At 36.7% G+C, this 15,244-nt stretch overlaps 1 protein-coding gene across 6 annotated transcripts in view; it reads right to left on the bottom strand.

The window, feature by feature from the left end:
• Positions 1-15,244, bottom strand: part of CUL2 (cullin 2) — a 54,522-nt gene that overhangs the window by 19,794 nt on the left and 19,484 nt on the right. For 3 of the 6 annotated variants that reach the window (XM_075746552.1, XM_075746551.1, XM_075746550.1), the window contains exons 6-12: positions 12,010-12,092; positions 9,154-9,240; positions 5,752-5,848; positions 5,548-5,658; positions 4,043-4,205; positions 2,685-2,809; positions 980-1,087 (exon numbers count right to left, since the gene is read on the bottom strand). In XM_075746552.1, coding sequence (XP_075602667.1) covers positions 980-1,087; positions 2,685-2,809; positions 4,043-4,205; positions 5,548-5,658; positions 5,752-5,848; positions 9,154-9,240; positions 12,010-12,092 — 774 coding nt within the window. The remainder of the gene's footprint in view (positions 1-979; positions 1,088-2,684; positions 2,810-4,042; positions 4,206-5,547; positions 5,659-5,751; positions 5,849-9,153; positions 9,241-12,009; positions 12,093-15,244) is intronic. The other 3 variants (XM_075746555.1, XM_075746554.1, XM_075746553.1) reach the window with 1 other exon arrangement.

Consider the following 15,244-nt stretch of genomic DNA (forward strand, 5'->3'; position numbering starts at 1 on the left):
GGTATCTACTATTGATATTATTAGTGGTATCTTCATCACTACATCTTTCCAGATTAACCTTGGCTGAAAATTATCAAAGCTTAGACTATGACTCTAACTACAAACAGCAACTACTGTAAACACCACAAAAGAGCAGTGAAATGTACGCACACATCTTGCGACAGGAAATTATAGATAGGCAAATAGTAAGTGCACTCTCTAAGAAAAAGACACAAGGATATATGAGAAAGAGGGGGAAATTAACAAATGGATTAGATAAAATGCACTTCTTGTTTGAGGAGGAGCCACTCAATCCCTCAAGAGCCCAGACATGTTTGGCAGAAAATAATAACAACCACAATAATAATAATGTTAGTTCTAATTTATTATTAAAATTTGTAACAATTAGAACTGTTATCTTAAATACCTTCATGGCTATGCATTTCAAAGAAAAGAGCAGCAAGCCTCTTTCCCTAAAGCAGTCTTATTCAACTTCAAGTGCAGTTCTCTCCTAGAAAAAGTTAGCTATTGCGACAGTGACTGATGTAATGCAAGTTTCCAGGTATTCTTTGTAGTCAATTTGAAAAATCTAAACAAAGCTTCTATGTAAGTAATACTATCAGCATTCAGAGTTTAAACGTTATAGCAGCAAGCAAATTCAAGTTCAAACACACGTTACCAAACTTCACAAACCCCAATTTGTCTATTCATTATCTGCACTTAAATTTACATTAAACATGTCGGTTTCATTTTTGTGTTTTGAATTATGATGAAAAGAAAGGTCTTTCAGAAAACATTTAAGTATTAAAGTGGTTTCCTTTGTACATACCTTTCCCCATAACACTGCACTGTCTTTTGTCTCATTGCATTTCTGAACTAGAAAAGCTGCAAAAGAACTCTATCTTTGAACATGTGTTGATGCTGAAGAATTCTGGCAAGCCTGAAACAGGGTCCTGCATTTTGTTTTCCAATTTTTTTTTTTCACTTAAGTAAAAGTTACCTTGTCAAGGGCACTCATAAAGTGTTGATCACCATTCAAAACAGTGTTGATGAGTTGAACAAATTTACTATGTACTTCCAAAACTGACTCCACAAACTGAGTTGGCATCTAAAAAAGGTAGATAAAACAGAAAACAAGTTAATGAGAAAAATAGTATTATCTACATGCAAAAATATCTACATTAATTGCACACTTTTCTTAATTATTCTTTTTGATAAAAGTTAAAAATCATAGCAATTAAGTCTTTGAGAGGATTGATTCTGCATTGTTGTACTCTTATACTACTGTGCTTGAGCATGTTTTGGAAATAAAAAGTCTACAGCTACATTTACAGTCATGCTATCAAACATAGATTTGAGTGTATACTGCTCTCATGCTGTCTAATCTTTTCCATCGTACCCTAAAAATCCTTTATTAGCCCTTTCGAAAATCATTAATGCCAACATGTAAATACAGTAATCAAGCAAAAAAGCTACTAAAATAAGTAAACTGGTACTTCTCCTACACAGTGACTTGAGAGACAGAAAAATCTGGATGAACCCTTCGAACTTCCCTACGTAGGACAGTTACCAATCAAATTTAGTGTGCCACATTTCAGCATAACATTGTGTATAGAAATGGCTAATACAAATTAGAGGAGTCCCTACACAGACAAGCTGGCAATGCAAGAGTGTGCAATGCACTGGCTGCATCACATGACTCCCCAAGTGCATTCTCAGGTCACACATTAAAAATGTTTTGATGACAAAGTATTTAATCCACACAGCGGAGCAAGTATTTCACATTTGGAGTCTATCTACATAAGGCTGTGAATTTTCATCACCCTCATGCCTCTGCATTCATTTCCCTGTGTAGACGCTATGAGTTTAAAAGAAGCCCAATAAACTTATACAAAATTTGAAAGTAAACTCTACTATTAAAGACTTCAGCCCATTTTCAGTACACACACAGGAGTTATGGAAGAGTAAGCACTCCTGTGCAGCCAATAAAAGAGTGAATTTACAACAGTTTGTATTGATGTATTATTATAGACAGAAACACTGGATGGCTAAAGTCACTGTCCTAAAATGAGCACAGATCTAGACAGCAAGATGTATACATGTACAAATATAATGCCAAATGAAAGCTTGTTTGTCTGTTTCTGAACAATGCTAGAGGAACAAAAATGGAATTGAGTAATTTAAATACATATGAACTGAAGAAAGTTTAACACACTTTAGTAAAATAATTAAGCTACAGTGTTTTCAGAAATTACATGAAAATATGAGACTACAAAGCTATTAGTGAAAAACACCACACTAAAATCAGGACAAGATGTCAGGTCTTTACAAATAACATATAATTAAACTAAATGGCATCATTGGTTCCTAACGTACCAGAACAGCTAATGCCACTGACTTAGAGAAATTCGGGAAAAAAATACATACATGGAACAAAAGGACCTACTTGCCATGACAGCATTAAACAAACGACAATGAGAAATATCTAGCTGTAGTTGTTTCTGGTTAGATCACAACAATCAACTCTCAGGATAGATATGTGTTGCACAGCTAAGCGTGCTAATTAGAAGTTACAATTTATCCATAATGTTCCAAACCAATTTCATATAGACAAAAAAACCCAGAATAGACTAAAAAGAAAAGGGTAAACATTTCATCAGGAATGTTAATCAAATAGGTGATTTCAGCTGCCTAAGGAAACTCACATTTTCCTGAGAAAGATTGCTGGTTGCTCTAAGGCCCTCATCATGGATATGGTTTTGTAGTTCCTGAATCATATGAGGTAAACCACTTGACACAGCACGAAGTAGAGTATACATATTTGCCATGTCTGTAACAGAGATACATTTTTATAGAATATGCTTAGAAACACTAAAAATCAACACTTAATATAGTATCATAATTTCACACAGAACTTTTCAAAGACTGAAACAAGACCAACTGGTTTAAAAAAAATTTAACATACACTGGATCACAGACAAAATTAAAAAAGGAAACAGTAGGGATAATATCAGTATTTACTGAGTACTACCATTGTGACCACCTCACTCTACCAATACTCCTTGTTTAAGAGAGACTCCAAGAGGAAAGATGGGCTAGTATGGAAAAGTGTTGTACCAGTTTATTTTAATCCTTGGCCTCCCCAAATCTCCCTTCGCAGCAGCTAACTAAAATCAGTTTAGATATCTTCTTGACTTTTTGTTTCCCTTCAGCAGTGGCTTGAAACTCTTCTCAGGTTAGAAAAGCTGTAAATAAGCAACTGCTATTTTTATGGAGGATTTTTGTTCTGTTGTTTTTGATTGGGGTTTGGTTTTTTTGTGTTTGGGGTTTTTTTGGTTTTTTTATTTTTTCCCCAAAAAAGGGATCCAAGCTCTGATCAATTCCGCAAAACTCTCTGGAAACTGAACACTATTATTAGATATAATTTGACTTTGACTGTGAAAAATAATCTGTTTCACATAATAGATACCATCTTCCATGCAAGAATCAGCATTCTTTCAAGGGTAAGAAGCATATAGTCATCAGGAAGCATAATTTTTTTTAGTCAGGCAGGGAATATAATTACAAGAGCATCTGCTTCTGTAAAAAGGATTTGGGCAGAGAGGTCACAAAAAAAATCAGGACAATAAAAAGTGGCTATGAAAAGCAGCAAAAATATTTTATAATCATGACCTGTCAAATGATGATGAAGAAATCTGTAAAGACAGAGCCATTGGTTTACAAATGAAAACACAAGCATAAAATATGATCAATTCTACAGGACACAGGACTGCAGTGTATTTTTAAGCCGACTAGGACAAGGAAAGAGAAAGAGTATTGGCTGAAAGAAGGGTTGTTAACAGTAAAAAGGTTTTCAACTATATATTTGGAAGAATGAAAATGAATTACATGGTAAAAGAAAAACGTCATTCAGGGTTGAACTGCGCTTTCTGGATAAGTAACATAAATTAGTTGAAAATGCTTAAGCGCATAGAAAGTCACTCAATAAAGATAGTAAATTGCAATGCTAAATGAATAAAAAAACAAAAAACACTTCATGCCTTTTGGGACTATTGACACTCACCACTTCTTTTCTCTTGTCTGATAATATTGTGACATTCTGCATGTAGAAACTGCAAGTGATCAGCTACCATTCTCTGCTGGCATTCATGAATCACTTTGCCGTATGAGCTGGGATGCAAGTATTTCCGACACCGCATTTCTTCATCTTTTAATCTACCTAAAACCTGCAGACAAGTTTTTAAACTGAGAGCCGATGAAATACTAACAACCAATATAGAACCATGAATGTACAACAGTATGTGTATGCAAAATGAGACACATGAGTAACTAAAAGAACTTGTCCAGGATGCTGAAATACTAAAATTTGCTTATTTTGAATCAGGTTGTTGCTGAATTAATTTAATCTTCTACACACCACACCACCCCCGAGTACTGACTAGGCTCAGTCACTACTAGATGTCTAACAGCACTCAGTAGTTCTCTTAAAATTTCTTCTTCCCTTCAACTTTGTGACCAGTCATCCCCAATTCCTCCTACCACACTTCTTATTCCTTCTGAGAAAGTTTTACCACGGTACCTAATTATATGACTGTAAGAATCACTTTACTGTTCCATCTTCTTGTACATAAACATCTGCTCAAAAGGCATAGGTTTACATCTGAGCTATTAATAAAAACTCTCTTTATAACTTCAATGAAGAAAATAGGCATAACACAAAATGAGTCATATGAATGCTGACCTGAAAGTACTTAGATCCAGTGAATATAAGGGGAGCCGAGGGAGAGTAGCGCAGCTGCAGACTGCTAGTGATAGACAAAATGAATCTGCATTTCTTTTGGTTTAATTGAAGTCTTAGCCTGTCCCTGAATTTCACCTCAGGTGTGCTATCATTAGCTTATGCTCCTTATGGTTAAAAGCAATCTCACAGCCTTCTCCTTAACTGTTCTATCTTGTGAGTGTGGATAGTATAGCACCAAGGACTGGCTCCTAGTGTTGTATTAATCTTTGCTTCCTCAAGCAAAGTATAAGAATTACAAGTAATTTAACCCCAAACTGACTTCATACACCATGAAGCAGAGCAAAAGAAAATTCACCTCAGCGTATGTGACTTTTAACAATACTCTGTAACAACTCTACCATATAGCCTTCACTAACCATTATTGTTAAAACCCTCATCTTATGCTACTATAAACAGAAGGAAAGTGAGGAAGCAATACTGATCAACCTGACACGTGGTTTGGGTTTTGAGGTTTTTTTTGTTTTGTGTGGGGTTTTTTTGTGGGTGTGGGGTTTTTTGGGGGGTTGTTTTTTTTTTTAGTTTTCATATGATTGATTCATCATTTATTAGGAAATATTTTGAAGCTGACAGTCCATCCATAGCCAAGGTTTGTAGTTTATATTCAGCTTAACCTATATTTAGAACCAGGCAACCAAAAAGCATACTTTAAGCTGCATGAAAGCGTACAACAAAGAACAACTATGGGAACTGTACAAGAAAATGTGTATCATCAGTAAATTGATAATATTAGCTTTTACGTATTGCATGAATACAGAAGAATCTCTTACCTTCTCCATGTATTGTGAGCAATTTGACTCTTGCAATAAATTTGAAGCTTCTTGTTTATAATACTCCCCTGTTTCATTCAGAAAAGGACACTCAAAAGTTTCCTGATAAAACTAAAAGTGAGAATTTTTTTTAAAGGACAAATAATACATATACTAGGTTAACATTCAAAATTAAAAAAAAATAAATCAGAAATAGATGTCTACCTTTAGGGGGAATTTTTTCTTATACTGTTCAACATGAACAAAGGAGTTAATAACCCCATGGATTACTTTCTGGTTTGGGTCTTCTCCACAGCGATCACTGAAATAGGCAAAGCAAACATGAGAATGTAGATATCTAATGTAACTCATCTGATAGTCGAATGAAATAATATTGGATGAAAACATTTTCCAGTAAATTCCTCTGCTTAGATTGGCAAAATTGAAGAAGATTAATCTTAAAATAAAAATGTACTCTTCTTTCTCTCCTATACATTTAAATCGTAGAGACAGCAATTCATAAACTATTCAAAAGCATTTGCAGGTCATGAAATTTCCAAGTGTTCGCTAAGGATATAGGTATTCCAAATTACAGTAAGTGCCACCTTGTATCTGAAGCCTTTATCAAAAAGACTACCTTCACGTTCCTGCCCCTGCCAATAAAAATTCATTTTTGCCAACATCACACCAAGAGATACACTATTTTCTTTTCTGAATACCTACTATTCAACATGTAGATGCCAAATGGAACAAATAACGTATTTGATGCATCATCACAATTTTTCATCATACATTGGAAAAACTCATGTTTTCCAGTGAAGTTCTTAACTTCAAATGAGCAAGTTCAAGTAAAGAAAATATTATCTTTAGTCCCATTCGGTTGAAACCAAAAGTAATTAAAACAAGTGTTTTGCATGCTAAGAACATTAGTGTTCACTCCTTTGCAAAGACTGGAAATAACGGACCCCCGCTCAGAGCAGCAGAGAGTTTCTTAAAACATGAACTGTTCTAAAAAAGACCACATTTCACATACACTTAATAAAGAAGTAAAAAATGCTCCTTAACTCCTAAGGCATTACATAGGACTAAAATATGATTTATAAATGTATATTTACACTTAAGCATCAGCAGCTGTAATTTCAAAGGTTTTCCTTTTTTAAATACATATGTACACATATATATACACATACATAGAATAAGAACTTTTACGTTACCCAGATTGCACTGAAAAGACAAAATGAGTTCTCTGTTATAAACTTATGTTGGTGTAAGGGAATCATTTACATGAGTGATTTTAAAAAAAAAAAAAAGCCAGCAAAAATACTTCAAACAGAAACATTACCATTTACTTATATAGGCTGAGGTGGAATGGTGGAGAAATAATTTTGCGAATTTCATTCATTTTCGACTCCAGAGGATGCCTATGAGGTTTACCAGACAACCACATCAGCGGTCATCGTATTACATACATCAGACCATATTCATATGTTCACAACAGTGTTAATCATGCATATTGCTTTTAAATACTACTGCGTCCTAAGATCTGAAAACTTAAGCTGATGATGGGTGGAAAGAACTAGCTCTCTAACAGATCACAAGTAGTCACTATACAGGTTATGCGGCTTGGTCACCTGTTACACGTGAGCTGACCTAATGAGTAACTGCTCCATCAGGGATGGTCTGATTTTTTTTATTTTTTTTTCCTCCTCTGGTTCTGGTAGCTGAACCAATAAAATAAATCTGGGTTTGGGTACATGCAATCACACCCTGCATTCTTGTCAGGATCTCTCTGCTGGGTCTGGGTATACGATAGCAGAAGCAGCATGTCACAGAGGCGAAGAAGTGTTACACCAGACCAGGCCCTGGACCCAGCTCCATCCCAAAGGGGCCCAGGACCATGGTGAGCTGCACGATGCACGCAGCCTACGAATGCAGCACCACATCATGGAGTGCAGAAAGCTACGTAACAAAAAGTCGAGCATATTACAAAGCAGGGCTCTGCTAAGAGACAGTCCAGTCCACCTCTAGCACACGAGGTTCTAGACCTGGAAAGATACTAGTGACACAAACACAAGAAACATTACTGTAGTAACAGATGGAGACCCAGCTCTCCTTTGCTCAGTTCACAGGCCACTTCACAGACGTCTTAGCCCACACCGATGCAGGAGGAGAGGGAGCAGCAAAGGTCAGGCCCAGTGGATTCAAAGGTCAATGTATCATTAGGAAAAAGTTGTAAAAGTACAGGAGGAATATGCTCCATGGAAGAGCTGCAAGGGAGGAGACAGGCTTTCAAAGCAGAGGCCAGATGGCATGAAGGCAATAGACGAAAAGGAATGCAACATGGAACTGGCCTGCCTGTTGAGTGCCTGGTAGTACACACAAAGATAACAATTTAAATCCATGTCTGAATACAGAGGTAGTGAAGATGTAGTTGCCAATCAAGTGACAAGTTTGGAACAACCGCCAGCATCATGTAAGCATTTATTTATAACCAATGCCCACATTCCTTATTTTTCCCCTCAAACTTGCAGAATTTTTAGTAGCTTAACATAGGTTTCCTCCGTGAGTATTATATATTTACAGCAAAGTTGTCACAAAATTCAGTGACAGGTTCATGATGAAGTTCATAACGTAGTTCCATCTGAAAAGCGACACTATTTCCAAGACAAATAGCATATGTCACAAAACTATCATTCTTTCCCCTTTGGCAACACCTTCAAGGTTTTTATTTAAGTCAATAGCACTCTGCTCCAAGAATTTGTAATGCAAATGGCTAGTTCCAACAAAATTTGACAGAAGTTTCAAGAATGATTTTCACAAAAGTTGTGGTAAGAACAAGATCGGCCAAACTAAACTGAGAGAAATTGGTGAGCCCACCAAGGTGTACATCTATTAAGTGTACATTTTCCTTCTCAGTAGTAGCCAGCAAGCAAGACAGACACACATCTACAGAGCAGCTATAGCACAGTTTGAGGTAGGGATGTCACAGGAGATCTTGTGACAGTAGTAGCGAATGATGATGTTTGGGGGGGAATCTAGACAAAAAGATAAACCACTAGAAACACAAGTGCCACTCATCCTGCTGCTGCTGAGTTTCTTTTTTTCAAAAGAAATGGAGAAAACTACAAAAAACAAGCTCAAGGATGTTGTGCTGCCTTGTATTAATTCCATCTTATTCCTACCTTAAGACTAAAGCTAACAGTGGAAGTTTAACATGTATCATACAGTGTACTATAGCCCTATAGAACATATTTAAAGTTTGATGTACAATAATAAATACTACATTCATTAAAAGAAGATTCCATCATTCAGAAGATGTGCTCTGCTGTGTCAGACCAATGGCCTATCGAGTCCAATCAACTACAGAATTCACTGTGAAACAAAAGAGTCTGTTTTGAACACTTTTTCAAGAGTAACTGACTTCCAATAGCTTTCCTTTCAAACAAATAGTATAAATAGTGTATCGGCTTGGACAGGAATAGGTTCAGTTAGTTAGAAAGCATTAGTTATCTTTAGTAGAGAAGCCTCTCCTGGTTAGTCTGTACTAATCACACTGTCATTTGAGATAGCACCTGAATAATTTCCAAATTATTTCTGTTTAAGAATTTCACAGATGAATTTTCTCACAATTGGAGATCTTGTCGGCTTCCTGTTGTGTTGAAACAAAAATGCGTAAGTTGATATTCAGCTTGCCTTGTAGGAGGAGTGCTTGGGCTAGAGGGAGGGGGAAGAAAGTGTGTTATATTCAGAACTCTGTATTAAGAGGAGTGCAGTCAGACAAGACAGGCTTAAGTGATTTAACAATTCTCTGCTGTTCAAGGGGGCTAATGCTGCTCCCTTATGCTCAGTCACAGGTCTCTGTCTCTTGCATTGCTTGGGCGCTCATCTAATTCTTTGCTGAACTGACTCATCATGCCAATCTGGAGAAATATTAGCCAAGATGGTTTTCTGTCGTATTAGCGGTTGAGTTGGTTCACTAAGGGACTAGATGAGCACCAAATTCAGCGCAAGAAAGGTAGCAGAGCATAGCCTAATCCTTTTTGGCATCAGCAAACTCTTAAATCAGTTTAGCCATCTTGTTCAGCTGAACCACAAGTCACTACTTGTATTTCTTAATTTTCATGTACCAAAAAACCTTCTTGTTAATTTTAATGTGTAGTGTATTGCACAAGTTTATAGCTAAAAAGTAGATGTGATCAAAATTTTAGCCAGAAGTCTTTTTTAAATTCCAATTAAATACATTGATAAAATGAAACCTGAAAGCAAAATTTGTGGCTCTGCTCCCCCTACCTTGTCCCGTACAGTAATAAACATACTTTAAATGCAACCAGTTGACTACAACATTGGTTATCAATTCCACATATTGTTGTATACTATGCAAAATCTTCTGGTTATAAGAAGTTCAACTGTCCCATCTATTTATATTTTATATTTTTTAAAACACTTTAATAAATTAAACCATGCACACACTGAAGTACTACACTTAGAAACCTCTTGATTAGATGCCTTCTTAAGTATATACATGTATTAGTAATTTTATTACATTTTTTAGGTAGTAAACTTTCCATGCATATTCTTGCACCTCTACTAGATGTAACTTATTGATATCCATTTCTTCAAAGACATTGTTTAATCCCTGAATTGCCGAACTCAATGCTAAAAGACATTTAACAGCCATTTGCAGCAAAGTCTTCAAAATTGCTTCTTACAAACTGTATTGGCCACTGGAATCACAGCAACAAGCCTACAGTTACGTGCAAAGGCCATTTTCAGAATACCCATAGCAAGCCCGACATTTCATGACACCAGGAAGAACAGCTATAATAAGTTCGCTCTTATACAGTTCATTACATGATAGGGAGATGACACAGTGGCTAAAACTAACTTAATACAAATTGTTACATGTATATTTTGAGAAACAGAGTTGAATTAACTTCTTTGAGATCACACAGAAGAATCCTTAATAACAGAGGGGAAAAAAATACAGACCCAACCATTAGAGACAATGACTCAAGTTTTATTTTAAACTTTCCAAATGGTTTAATAACAAATAACATCAACTCATTACAGTCTCAAGGTCTAACTCCCCACAGAGCCAGTGACAGTCTTGATCTAAACACCCTTGACGTCTGCAGTCAGCCTCAAGGTAAATACATACCATTACTCTCTTAAGAGGCACCAGATGTCTGTTGAAAAAGGTTCTAGCACAGATTTACCCTCCCACCCACCAGTGAAATACATAGATTGACTAAAAGTAGTCTTCACTGTCACTGTGCTTAATGTAACAAAGCAGAATTCTCTTCACCATGAATTAGGGAATCTTCATTTAGTACAAATACACTGTTACAGTAAACATATGGATAAAGCAGTATTGGCACTGGTTACAAAGGAAACATGGTTCAACAACTGAAAGGAAGTAAATAATTCCCGGCTGCAAAAACACCATCTGAGAGGGACATTACTTAGTCATCAAACATTTAATTCAGGAAGAAAAAATAAAAATTATAATATTAAAATCAGTTTCTTAATGCCTTATAAATATAGCTTTTTGGCTGACCAAGTGCATGTCCAAGGCACCTCAATCAGCCAAATTACCTCATTCTTTCAGTTTACCTACACTAGCCTGGTCACCTGAGTCAGGCATGCAATCACTTAAAAAAAAACACCACACAAAAAACCAACAGTCATTAGGCAACTCCAGAGCCACCCTATACAGTAGTAAAAGTGTAGAAACCAACAGAACTTACAACTAGACACAAGGTCTGCAGTATATTTCAAAATTTCTGTTTAGTCGTAAATGAAAAGATCCTTTAGCAGTTAAATAGTGTAAGGTTTTAAATAAAAACTTTAAAAGTCCCAAGTCCTGTAACTACCAGGGTCTTTGTTTAAAAGCAACAAAGATATTGAGAAATAAAACAATAAATTATCTCAAAGTGAAAAAAAAAATTTGCCATTTTATTCAATTAAAGCACCAAGAATGTTAAGTCAAGTCACTCATTTGAACAACAGAAACCCAGAAGCTTTGCTTATCTGCCACAAGAGCCAGAATTGTTTTGGGTCTCATGCAAAGCAACATGGCTTTTCTGGCTTTGGCAAATCCTTGCATAAGTTCTGGTCTTTGTGTTTACTGACAGCACAGAAGCCATAAGCAGTCAGCATCAGGTGAAGAAAAAAGTGAAAGGCATCCTATGGGACCTGGAGAACTATCCTAACTACTCCCCAATCACATTGATAAGAAGGGTTGGTGAAACAGAAAGGATGACTACCCTCAGGTTACAGTGAATTAACTATTTTCTTTTCAGAGTCGTCTTCTACACATGCAAACCACAAGTATGTAGCTACAATGAGAAAAGCTGATAGAATATCATCATCAGGTAAGAAGCAACCTTCAAAAAAACAAACCATGAAGTCCCTGGACTTTTCAAAGTAAGAAAGTGCAATACCCCCACATTGTGTAAAAGCAAAAAATAATCAAGCACTCACTTTTTTATTTCTCGGAGGAGCATCCGAATAAGGATGGCCTGCAGAGGCTCAATCATTAATTTTCTCCACATATCAAGAGCTAGCTGTCAGGACACAACACAAGTTTTACATCAATAAAAAAATACAAAAACAACCCTCAAAACAAAAATCAAAAGATGATGCAATTCCCCAGTCAGAATTTTAAAGATTAAGTTGTTAGATATCCTCTTCTTTCTCCTTTTAAAATTCTTTTGTTTGCCCCCCCCATTTGTCAATATATTGATATATTATTTTGTAATTTTTCTTCTAGAACATCTGACTGCATTTGGATAATATCACACAGATGTGTACATTAGCAGCATCAGACAGATTTTCTAGTCAGACAGTGTCTGAATGCATGCTTCCTACACTTCTCATAGGACTGATTTATTTCTTGGTTCCACTACCAAGGATTCTCAAATGCATATAAGGACGCTAAGTTAGCTATGAGGGCAAGTTTTAAGTATACATATAAACAAAACATCTGCACAGTAATATGTAAGTAACATGCCTTCCCATCTGAAGTGTTTGAATGTGTACAGACACTGGTATGTCTAACAAAGAATAATTCTGGGAGGTAAAGCAGACCCAACTGCATCATAAGGAGGTTCAAAGAAAAGGTAAAGGTTTGCTTATAAATCAAAAGACAGACAATGTTTTGAAAGCAAAGTTGTCTTAGGAGTGATTTTCACTGTCTTGCCTTGTGGAGAGTAGCAGTAGAACAGTTAGCAGAAAACAGTTTCCCTAAGACATCAGAAACTCATCCAGGAGAGAATGCTGAAAGAAGCTAGTTCTGAAGAATAAAAAAGACTGACACATTTTGTGACTATGAAGCAAAGGGGGTGACTGACCTCAGGTGATTCTATTCTGCAATGCGGTCTCTGAAATGCAGTCTCTAACACAGTCCCTCTCACATATGATCTACCAATGTAAAATAGCTTCAAGTTGCCTGTTGGAATTTTCTTCTCAGGTAAGCTACAGACAGGTCAATCCAGCAACTTGATGTATTAGTTCAAGAAACTTTTTTCTCCTTGAAGGGAGGGACTGATCTTACTTCTCCACCTAGACTGACAATACAGAATATGGCAGTTTCCTCCATTTTCCAGAATCTGCTGCCCCATGATGGGGGAAGTAAACAGAAGACACATCTTAACTACCTTCTAGCTCAGGGCTCCTACAGAGTCATTGAAAACTCAGAAGTCTGAAACTGGTGATGGGAGATCAACTCAGAAAAGCAGTATGCTTCACCATGCATTCATTACATACAGATAGAAAAAAATAGTCTCTTGTAAGCACTGGCAGACTACCACCATCAACTGATCTCATCCTGTATTTTTCCTGGTACAATTACTGAATGTCTGGAGCGCTTATTGGGATGATAAACTGTTTGAAGCCAAGCCCATACACATCAGATACAAGAGAATGGAGGTGTGTACGTACCTCCTGTTACACACCCCAGGAGAACTAAGCAAGCATGTACTCGTTTAAGATTACTGAAAAGCTCCCAAAGTTTCGTTAGCACACAGGAGTGACGCTGAGACAGAAACTTCAGTACACAGAACAGTTCTGCTTCTACAAATACTGGGCATTATTTCTGCAACTTCATGCTGAAACTGAAAAGAACTATATATAAAATAAGCATGTTTGTTCTTGGGTATATAAAGGACAGATCATCTCATCATCCAAAAAGGGATAAATCATAATTCCCTCCATCCTAAAGCTATGAACAACTGAAATAAAGACTTCTGTCCAAGTCCCTAGTGCAATCCAAAGAATACAAGATAGAACCCTAAACAGGAACCATAACAAAAGAGAAAATGCTTTCAAAACAAAGACTTGATTAACTTGGCAAGTGCCTTGTAGGTCAAGAAATTTTACCTACTTTGATTTCTGGCGCAATGAATTCACCAAAATTGCTGCAATTTAATGCATTGAACTACCTGAGTGTAGGACTCAAGTCTCCATTCCTTTTCAGGGCAAAGGAGTAACTGCCATAAACCTAATCCTATAACAGTAACGAACAGAGATGAACTTTACTGCCTCAAGATCCAAAGTTTACCTCCTACTACTACAGGTTACAAAGACAGTGTTTGGTCAAGAGAAATGGAAGGAGTCTTGGAGAGTGGGATAATGAAAAACTCATCAGTAGAATCCCAGACATCATCATCCAAACATCTTCATTAAGAAACAAAGGCTGCCAGCTACAGTTTAAGAATCTTGACCCTCCCCTTAACCTGCCCAAATGATGAGCTAAGGATGTACCATCCTAGGAATGACTTCTGGGAAGCTTGAAGAAAAGCGTGCGTTATTGTCCTTATGCCCCTCTTACGACTCCATAAGAATAAGGAAAACTGAATACTCAAAAAAAGCTGAAATATCAGGTCTGCTGTTTGTAGTTCTTTGGTAAACATATCCTAGGGCAGAAAGCAACAGACAAAAGTTGCCACTACCATCCTTTGGGTGATACCTCAGAATGGAGTAGCACACAAACGCGAGGAGAATTCATTAATACATCAGCATCACACAGACCCAAGAACAAGCCCAGACCTATTCCCAGCCCCCAAAGCAGCTGAACTAACAGTCATTCACACAGAGCTAAGGACAACTTCTGGCAACCGTGGGAACAGACTTGGCTAAATCTGTCTCAAGAAATAAGAAGTAACATTTATGCCATTTTGAAGACACCACAAACAGTGCAGCAATATGCACTTCCAAGCTCTGATAAGCCTTTACAGATGCCACTGATTAGCAAGCCTTGGAGACAGCACAGGTAGACAAGAGAATTTCCTTTCCTGAATTGTCTTGACTTAATGTATATCATGTTTGTGGTGTTTTTTTCAGCCCACCCCCAATCTGTCAGAGGATTAGCAATTTCAACTGGTAGTGCCATCTTCATCAGCTGGGTAGCTGGGTCAGAAGCACAGAAGGTGCTTCTTCATGCATCACAATCTCTCCTTACTCTTAACTAAAGGCAGCAGAGATCTCCTACTTAAAACAATGAAATCAAAGAGCTAGAACAGTAATCAGTCACAGGTCAACTTCTGACACTAAGGGAAAAAAAAAGGCATTTTCTCTAGCTTTCCAAAAAAAAAAAAACCAAGAGACAAAGTGTTCACTTCCCTTTTAGAGAAAAAGGCAAATGTAAATAGGAAAGGAAAAAAACAATACACCACTACAGAGAATGACAGAATAAAATTAATTCTCCAGCTAGCAGTGT

Source organism: Balearica regulorum, chromosome 2 (assembly GCF_011004875.1).
Source record: "Balearica regulorum gibbericeps isolate bBalReg1 chromosome 2, bBalReg1.pri, whole genome shotgun sequence".
NCBI lineage: Eukaryota > Metazoa > Chordata > Aves > Gruiformes > Gruidae > Balearica > Balearica regulorum.